This window comes from Brachycentrus maculatus, unplaced genomic scaffold, assembly GCF_059751285.1.
Source record: "Brachycentrus maculatus isolate JH-2025_06_01 unplaced genomic scaffold, ASM5975128v1 h1tg000283l, whole genome shotgun sequence".
Classification (NCBI taxonomy): domain Eukaryota; kingdom Metazoa; phylum Arthropoda; class Insecta; order Trichoptera; family Brachycentridae; genus Brachycentrus; species Brachycentrus maculatus.
This window is the reverse complement of record NW_028281034.1, coordinates 236,545-246,800: the sequence shown is the minus strand read 5'-3', so window position 1 is coordinate 246,800 and position 10,256 is coordinate 236,545. Positions and strand designations below refer to the sequence as shown.

General features: G+C 31.4%; 1 protein-coding gene across 1 annotated transcript; it reads left to right on the top strand.

The window, feature by feature from the left end:
• The first annotated feature begins 604 nt into the window (after positions 1-604).
• Positions 605-6,442, top strand: LOC148305170 (facilitated trehalose transporter Tret1-like). The gene is made up of 3 exons (XM_088267118.1): positions 605-659; positions 2,156-3,468; positions 6,311-6,442. The coding sequence occupies exons 1-3, from the start codon at positions 605-607 to the stop codon at positions 6,440-6,442; spliced, it is 1,500 nt and encodes a 499-aa protein (XP_088123244.1).
• The last annotated feature ends 3,814 nt before the right edge of the window (positions 6,443-10,256 follow it).

Here is a 10,256-nt window from a genome sequence, read left to right as displayed (position 1 = left end):
TTTTCACAGAAACGTCGTAGTTTTGCAGTCATAAAATTATAATTAAATATATATTATAATTGTATGCATAATTGGAATATTAGTTCAGGTCATGCGTATTAAATAGGAACAACCATAGTGATTTGAATGGATTCTATAATAGATACATAATTTATTAAACATAAAAACTAAAAATCAATAATGAGTAAAAGTAATTTTATAGTATAGTACCTTTACAAATAGTTTTTAAGAAAGAGAAAAAAAATTGCAGTACTCAAAATATTATCAAAGTATTGTATTATATAGCAGATAATGAGCATACATTAAAGAATTAAGGGTCTACAACGAAAATCCCAAATATTAAATATTGAGCATATTTGTATTGAATTAAAACCATATATTTTTAAGTGAAACTTCTTAATTGGCGATTCGATAATCGATAATTGGATGGAAATGGAGAGTTAAATTTAAAGGATGCGTCACATTTTTAGGCGTATTTTGTTACACGAGAGAGAACGTAAGAGAGAAGGAAAAAGAAAACTATAGACAGGAGTGAAGCAAAAGAGAGCGACGCTCACACAACGATACAAAGAGACATAATAAAATAATATTGTGCATGCGCGCAATGAATATGTACACATCAGACGCTATATATGAACAGTTGAAGTACTACGCGTTGTGTAAGTAATATGTATCATTGTGTTTTAATGCATTTTTTTCTCGATATCTCAAAAATATCGAAACATGGACATAAATATCATACTTTAAAAATCACAAACCAATAATATCAGTATTACCAATTGAAGCACTAATCAATGACAGCGTTAATATTTAATAAAAACCATATTTTTATTCACAATTTATATTGATGGATTTCATTTGAGATGCTTTCTCTCTCTCCATCTCTTACATAAAATCTCTAGTACACTATAATTTTTATGATGTTTTACTTCTATCACGCGTATAATATTTTTTTTTACTTTCAATGCTACAAATCCTTTTCTTCTTCATGTATTTTGCCGGGTCTCCCCGACGTTGATGATCATCACTTTGTCTGTCCTGAGCAGCACGAAACAGCTTCTCCACTCCTCTCATCCCGGTCCATTCTCGAATGTTCCGCAGCCAGGAAAGCTGCCTTCTTCCAACCTCCCTGCGACCCTCAATATTTCCTTTTATGAGCAGTTGTTTGATGGCATACTTTTCACCTATGTGACCAAAATACAAAGTTGTACTTAGCTTGATTGTTGTGAACAATTAATTCTCTCTGTGCATTTGCTCTGCGCAGTACTTCAGCGTTACTAATCATATCAGTCCAGGATATTCTCAACATCCTTCGGTGGATCCACATTTCAAAAGCATCTAAGCGGTTAATGATTTTAACCTAAATTAATTCTACAAATGAAAATAATAATGTACATCTTTCCAATTTATTATTTTGTAAAACGTAGCTTAGTTTAGTCGTGCACTTAAATGATATCTTACTTGATAAAAATACGAGATTAGGTTCTACATAATAAACTGATAATAATTAACTATATTCGATGAATGACTACTAACATATTTTATTGCGCCGTGTTACATTGAGAAAGTTAGTGCAAACTATTTTAAAAAATTACTGAAAAATGCAATAACAGCAAAAATATACAAATAAACCGAATACATAAATTACTTTAAATGAATATACGAGTATTAATACAGTCTTAAATATATTTCAAAGTGAGTCTCAGTTCAAACAACAAAATGGATGTAAACACTAATAAACAATGGCCTCAGTGGTTGTCTACTATATGTGGTTAGTATGAGTGTAATAAATTATTCGACATTCTAGAAACGAGAGCTAGTTCAAATTTAAATAACCGTTTCAAAGATCACTGATAAATTAAACCTATAAATCAAATTCTGACAGCTTTTCCCGATAGATCAACTGCTATGTAGTTTTTTTTAACTATATTATTTTTAATGTTATCTTGTGGGTTCTAGCATATCATAAACAAAATAAAAACAATCAGTTCAATAGTTTTGGTTAACTTATAAATGATTTGAATTGAGTGAGTAAAATGCATATTTTTATGTAATTAAGAGTAAAATACTCATCTTCTTCTTCCTGGCAGTTGTATTACATTGGCTGTAATAACATCATTGATATTAGGAAATTATTTCAAATTTTCTCTTCCAGCTTGCCTGGGTATGTTTTGCACCGGGTTGTCTTTTGGATGGACGTCTCCCACTGTGGCCATTCTCCAATCTCCTTCTTCTCCATTTCCGGTCACAAGCAGCGAGGCTTCCTGGATAGCTTCCTTACTCCAGTTTGGTTCCGCATTTGGTCCCTTCTCTGGAGCCGTCATTAACAAATACTACGGACCGAAAATATGTATTTTGATTTCGATTATACCTTATTCAATAGGATTTATTTTGATAATCGTCGCAGATTCGCCAATAGTGCTGTGCGTGTCTAGGGTAATCTCAGGGTTGGCCGTGGGACTGAGTTATTCGACTACCCCGATTTACATCTCTGAAATTTCAGAGGTTAGAAATAGAGGGGGGTTGATGATTCTTTTTTCTTTGACACTTAACGTTGGTATAGTTTTTGCATCTGCTGTTGCACCATATGTATCATTGAAGAGTATGGGCGGAATAATGCTAATTTTTCCGTTATTAATGATTTCTTTCATTTTTGTTCCCGAGTCACCATTATTTTATATTCGAAATGATGAAGATACAAAAGCATTGGATTCACTGCGTCGTTTGAGAAGACAAAATGATAGCAAAATTTTACAAGATGAATTGAACAGTATGAAAATTAACACAGTGCAAAAGATGAAGATTATGGATTGCTTCAAAGAGTTTCTTACTTCCTCAAATCTGAAAGCATTTGGAATAGTATTTTTAACCATTATGGCTCAGCAATTATCAGGTGCGATACCTTCTATGTTATATCTTGAATCTATATACGAGTCTACTGGCATGGACTTTCCAACAAACATCGCTGTTTTACTAACACTTTCATTGATGCTGTGCTTTTGTTTTGTTACAATTCGCCTACCAGACTTGGTAGGAAGAAAACCTTTATTATTAGGCTCGTCGTTAGGTTGCATTATATCAAACGCCATGTTGGGTACCTATTTCATCCTCAGTAAAAACGATGATATTCCAAATCTGAGTGTTTTGGCGATAGTTTCAATTAACACCCTCCAAGTCTCTGCGGCTTTTGGACTAAGTCCGATGCCTTACACAATAGCAAGTGAAGTATTTTCATCGAATGCTAAAGAAGTTGCAATTTGTTTAATATCAGTCTTGGGTGCCGTTTTGGGATTTGCAATAACGAAATTGTTTCAAGTTATAGCCGATGACTTCGGCCAGGATACAATGTTTTTGGGTCTGATGTGCATTTCGATCATTTTAGGTATAATGATATTTCTTTTTGTACCAGAAACGTCGGGTAAGAGCTTCAATGAAATTCAAGATTTATTGAAAGGTTCTATCATTTACGTGAATCAAAAAACCACGAGCGAATCAGTAGAAAATATATATAATCCAAAAAAAGAATTTGAACGATTTTGAGATTTCATGACGATGATAATTATTATTTATTTAATTATAAAATAAAAAAATCTAATTTTTACTAAAAACTTAGAGCAAAGGGTTTTTAGAATAACCATCTAGGGTTGTTCGAAACTTACCTAATTTAATTTTTTTTTTAATTTTATGAATTAATTTCTTCTATTATAACGTTATATTAAGGATTCGAATTAAGTTGTAATTTAATATATCTCAAATACAGGTTTCATACATGATAAGTGCAAAAAAATTAAAAAGTGTAAGTCTGAAATTATTTTTTTTTTGTAAAAAGTAGATTTGTAATTGCACAATATGGTACAACCTGAGGAAAAAAAATAAACACCTTATATAACTAGATGTGCACAATGGAGTCTTGGTTCCAACCTAGTATATGGACATAGAGTATGGAGTTGGCAAAAGAAGGATGAAAGTAGACTGAAAGTAGTGGAAACGCGATCTTTCAGATAAATGGCAAAACAATGTATGATAAATGTTCGAATGGTGGTATAAGAAAAGAATGCAAGGTTAGGATAAGCATTATCGATTTAATAAAAAAAATGTGTTGACATGGTTTTGGCATACGAATCGAATGAGTGAAGAATGAATAGAAAAACTAATTTTAATGAGGCGAATGTGGCTGGCAATAGAAGCAAAGGAAGACTGTAGAAAACTTGGTCAGGTTAGGAGTCGTAATAATCGGCGGAATAATATTATATCTGCCTACCCCTGCTGTAAAGCGGAGTTATTGTGTGTTAGTTAGTATCTAGGCATTTTTTTTATTGTTATATTATTTTGCCCTGCATTGTCCATATTTCATTTACTTTAATATTATGTAAATACTTGAGATGAGTCTCATTTTTGTCAAAATCAATATCAATAATAAAATCCATTTTAGTAAATTATTAAGTTTTTACATTTGTGAAATTGTTTTGAATATTTTTTTAAATTACAGCTGTTTAGTCCAAAGTAAGCTCATTGCCACCCTAGAGGCGCTCTCTTCATGTGAGAACAAAATAAGTGAAGAGTATCTTGCTTAGTAAGAAATAAAAAATATTTGTATGAAATACTATCTGACACCGTAATTAGACAAAACACTCCAGAAAATATATTCAAGGTACCTACTTAGAGTTGTACTACAACGCCGATTACCATTTTTTTACTGAAGTTGTCATTCAAGGCACCAAACGGCGCAGATAAATAACAAAGAGAAAAGAAGACACAGGACCTAATAGTTTGGAAATCGCTGCACTAAAGTACAAAATTAATATGTCAAGTATGTGATTTTATAATCAGGTAATCGATGGTAGATATTATGGAGTACTCACTTCATTTAAAGAATTTTCAAAGATTATAATAAATATGTGATAAGATACTCGTATGATGACTAATTATTGCACAAAATTGTCCTTTTATTCGTATAAATACATTTTGATATTTTTCTACTTACTATGGAAAATTTTAAAATTATTTCATGTACAATATTTAACAATTACAAGTACATTTTTTTTACGAGCTACCTCACTAAGAGAGCAGATTGCTCGTGTTTAGAGAGGGAGTTCGCTTACAGGGTTTGTACATATAAATAAGAAGTAAAAATAAGAAATAATAAATGGTAATCAAACGGGAGTTTGCCTTATATGTTTTTGTAAATCATTTTTGAAAGATTTTAAATTGATTATATTTTTTATTCTTGCAGGTAGTTTATTAAAATGTTTTATTCCTATAAAAGAATAGTGGTTTTGAGCTGCACTAGTATTATATTTTGGGGTCTTTAAGTTATTTTGTGATCTTGTATTTCTAAAATTATGTGTCAATAATGTTTCCCTTTCTTTAAATATTTGTGAAATTGATGCTCTTTTAAAAATCGATTCTACAGTAGGTGCGTTAAATTCTTGGAAAATCAAGTTTGATGGATAGATCCTAGGCTTTTTTAAGATAATTTTTACAATACATTTTTGTGTTATTAATAGAGGATTTATAGTAGTTTTATAGGATCCTCCCCATCCAATAATTCCATAATGTAAAATTGATTGTATCAAGGCAAAGTAAATAGTTTTAATAGTCTTTAGAGATAGTATATTTCTATGAGTTATGAATTTGATATTATGGGTGTGTCCAAATCCTTGTTCAAAATCTGGGTTTCTCCACTTAGGAGCTATTTATACATTTTGATAGCTCAACAAAGACGACAAAGAATATATGTAAAAATAATTAATACGTGTGAATTGTATGTGTTCTGAAAAATTGAGTAATGTGGTTGTCAGTCATGGGTAGAATGGTGAATGATGAACCAGCCTATGACAGATCGTAAGCCCTGTAAATACTAAGTCACTCATATTTTTATTCATTTTTGTTGAGATGTGTTATGAATTTGTTTTAACAATGTTAATTTTAATAAAAATTTATAAAACGCCAATCTCATGTTTTGAAAGTATTTGGTTTTTTATTTTAATGTTGAATGGTTTTTATTGTCTAAGGTAAATTATGAGCATTCGTAAGAATCTGCTAGTTGATGCTGCCCGTCAATTGATAAATACGTTTGCACAATAGTATCTAGAGTCGATTAGGTACAAAAAATATGTAAAAATGTACACACGGGCTTACTAAACAATAAAATGACACGACTGCAATCAGTGTTGAACGCTGCAGCGAGACTAATTTTTGGAATTACTAAATTTGGTCATATCACCCCACTACTTGATCAATTGCACTGGTTCGCTTTCCTGCAAAGGCAGAGTATGAACTTTATCTATTCACGTATAAATTAAAACAGGGTGGCTCCAGAAAATATAAAAGATCTCTTGATTCCAGAGGAATTGCTTTATACACGTCTCACACTTCGATCGGTTACAACAACTGCTATGGATATCTTAGTGATCTTACGAGCTGGCAACCAGGGCACTAAAATCGGCGAATATGCTTTCTTTGTTTGCGGGATCGATGGCGTTGATGCTCTTCCACCAGTAATAACATAACAATGAGAGTGAGACGACTTTAAAAAAAAACAAAATGTATTTGTTTGCCAAATCATTTTCACAGTCTCTTTTTCTCTTAAAGCGCTCTTCAGGGAGTAATTTGCCTAAATGACGCTTTTTAAATGATCAAATGGTATTACTTTTTAGTGTGTATAAAAAAATATGTTAATACCAACTGTAAATAAGTAATACCATAAGTATATATTTTAATGATTGATTGGTCTTTTCTACTTTAATATCCCCTTTAGCTACTAAATGTAAATAAATATACTTTGGTAATTTTATGTATAAGAATTTTATAAATATTATTTGTAACCAAAAAAGGGAGAGTACAATACATTCCTAAAGACAATATTCTAGTATTTCATTTTTACCATTCTTAGAGTGCTTGTGCACTACAAGTTTACCATCCGGAAGTCTGGTTTTAAAAAAAAAATAAAAACGACTACGACAATTTAGCGTAATCGAATTTACGCGCAACGTGATCACGTGCCGATCAAGCGCACCAATCCGAAGAAAGATAGACAAAAGCACAAGCCAATCATCCGTTTTATCATGTTAACCGGACAGCCGGACAGTAAAATTCAGTGTAGCGCACAAGCGCCCTTAGTGTCTTGATGATCTAGAACAGTGTTTCTCAACCAGTATTCAGCGTCTACTTTAGAACAGTGTTTCTCAACCAGTATTCAGCGGCTCCACAGCCATTCTAGAATATTTCCTAATTAAGTAAATGTTATTTAAATATTAAAATCATTATTATTTTTCTTGTTAAGTTAAATAAAAAATATCGTTACTAAGATGATGAAAAGCCAAAACAAAATTCAAATCAAAATTCCAAACAAAGTATCAAGTTATGAACTCAATATTATAATTGCCTACTTGAATTATATTTCAAAACTCTATAGTTTTTCAATCTGGATGATTCATCACGATCACCAGATACTTACTGCAATGTCATAAAATGGACATTCAACATTATATTTAAAATTGATTAAAAAAATTGATAGCTTTGACAGGTTATAAGCCATATAAATACCAAGACCTCCATATGATTCTTAATCTTTGTTAAGATGTCAACATATATAAATGAATGACTTCGAAAAAAACATCAACAACAAAAAATAGGTCTTAAAAGAGGTAACGATACCCAAAAACATGAAAATCATATAATAAATTCCTCGCTATCGTGTTGACTGACAACTGACTCATCCTTTTTGTATGCAGGTGACCTGAATGAATTATGAAATCAGTAGCACGTCTTTGTTGTTGTATCTTAACCTTGCCGACTTCAAAAAACTCATCAAACCAGTTTGAAGGTCGTAAATTCAATGAACCTGGTATGGAACAACGTAACAATTCGTGATTGAAATGTCTATGTAGATTTTTAAACGTTTTTAGAAAAAAAATCATGTGCATTAAGCTGTCATTCTTTATAAATAAGCTTATAAAGGACAACAGCATAAGAGGTAGCAGACCCCCAGGAAGATAACCTAAACGATGGAGAGATAGCTGGTCTTCCACCTCCCAGGAGCGAACCGGAGAATGACAGGACATATAATACTCCTATATAAAGAAGAAGAAGATAAAGTCAATACATTTCATCAAATTATTCTGAAGTAGCGTAGTGACCATCTGATGAGGTTACAGAGCCATTAGTTGTATGACCAATTTTGAGTTATGACGTTGTTCTTACAAATAAGCAATATGTGCATAAATTTATTTAACGGATTCGTTAAAATTTGACGAAAAAATTATAGAGATACACGTACAGTTCAGATGCTATATGTTGTGTCAGCAATATTTATCAATGCATTGTAACAAAACCCAACTAATGAAGTTCTGAATTACAGTTGATGCATTTTTTTCTCGTTATCTTGAAAATATCGAATCACAGGCATATGATACATCTCATATTTTACTTATCACAAACCATTAATATCTGGAAATTAATATCTGTTTTAACTTGTAAAATTTTCCCAGATTTTTAATTGCGTAAAAATCTGGGAAATAGGATACGCATGAAAATATGGTTTTAATTTTTTTACTTAACTTGTAATTTGATTAGTTATATTATTCATGTCATATTTATTCAATATTACCTTGGACTGGTACCTGAAGCGGAGGGCTGATCACCTTTCCTTCATGTGTAAACGATCAAGATAACACTGCGTTTATATGACGCAGTGCCCTATGCACCATTGGGGTGCGGATAAGGTTAATTATATTTATATATTTTATTCACATTATTTATTGTATATACTTATGTCCAAATACTTATTCACAAATCCCGTGGACAGTGCTTGGAAATAATAAATAAATAAAATTTGCCTGGGTATATATTACCATATGCAAACAATATAATTTTATAGGCCTGTAATAAATATAATTAAAATAGATGCAGACACAGACCAAGAGATCGTTACCTATTAGTAATTGCGTCACAGCAGAATAATAAAATACAACGTATAATAAAACGACAAAACGTGTTCTGAAAATTGATTTCTCTTTTCCTCGGAAGTGACGGATCAAAACAATACCAGGAACGCAGCCGATATTCGGATAAAAAGAAACTGGTTAATCTGCGTTACGTAATTTAGCTTAACTATCGGGCTTGCGTTACATGTTTACAAGAATGGTATTTTGCTCGTTTGTTACACTTAACCGTGTTATTGAACTAGACCATTTCTAAGAAGAAGCAAATCTAGCCTTAATTCGTATAATTGTGTCGTAATTCTTGTTTTTTTTCTTGAGGCTTGAACTTCATTCGTTGGTTGTTAGTTGTTCAACATCATTAGATTTTATATAATAAGTATTACCACTTTTTTATTCACATATTGTATATGTACACAAAAAGTCTGTTCTTCCCGACTACATCTCAAATTATCGTCTTGTAGACTGTTGGAGTCAGTTATCCTCGTCCTCAGGTTGTACTGGAAGGCGCAATATTAATCACCCTATCGGTAGATGTTATAATTTTTTTGTAAATAGCGTCGTACATCAATCATAATTAACGTTTGTGAACGAGACAGCTGCAGTATACTAACAAATTCAGGGTGGCGCAAAATTTATGATTCAGTTTTGTTTTTTAATGACTTTTTTACTAGATAAAAAAAAAGATTTTGAGTAATGGAAATCTTTATTTGGACCATTACTTTTTTTTAAGTAGAAAAGATGATGATGGTGTTGATACACATTTATGCTCTTTTTATCATTCTGTTTAACGTTGCTTGTCACATTGCTCATAGTGGACTACGTGCTTCTTGACAACTTCTTCTTTTTCAATGTTTTTTCAACGATATTCAATATATTCATTTCATCACCAACATTGTGAAATTAATCAAATTAGAAATATGCTTTCTTTATTTTATTTATTACCAGACTGATCCACAGCAACACGTGGTCAGGTACAACTAGTTTTTAGTAAATATGTTCCATTGTATCGCAATGAAAAATTCATATTGTAATTATTGGTTTGATTAAATACAAGCTCTGATTTTTTGTTATTTTCTTTAACCCTACGCAAAATAACAAAAATATGAACTTAATTATTGAAACATAGGTTAAATTAATAATTGATCGTTACTTACCGTAAAGAATTAATGATTACTCAATGAATTAATTCGATCATTGAATATTGAGGCCAAATTTGATGTCTTCATTCAAATTACGTAAAAGGTACGTATTTTTTAATGTTCAATTATATGAACATATTTTACTATGGACAAAAGTAATGTCAGTAGATAT

Bases quoted from the DNA above. Each gene is read 5' to 3' on its own strand.
- LOC148305170 (XM_088267118.1), top strand. From the start codon at position 605: ATGAATATGTACACATCAGACGCTATATATGAACAGTTGAAGTACTAC. The intron at 660-2,155 runs GTAAGTAATATG...TTTCTCTTCCAG, and splicing joins GTTGAAGTACTACGCGTTGT to CTTGCCTGGGTATGTTTTGC. The intron at 3,469-6,310 runs GTGAATCAAAAA...AAATTAAAACAG, and splicing joins TGAAAGGTTCTATCATTTAC to GGTGGCTCCAGAAAATATAA.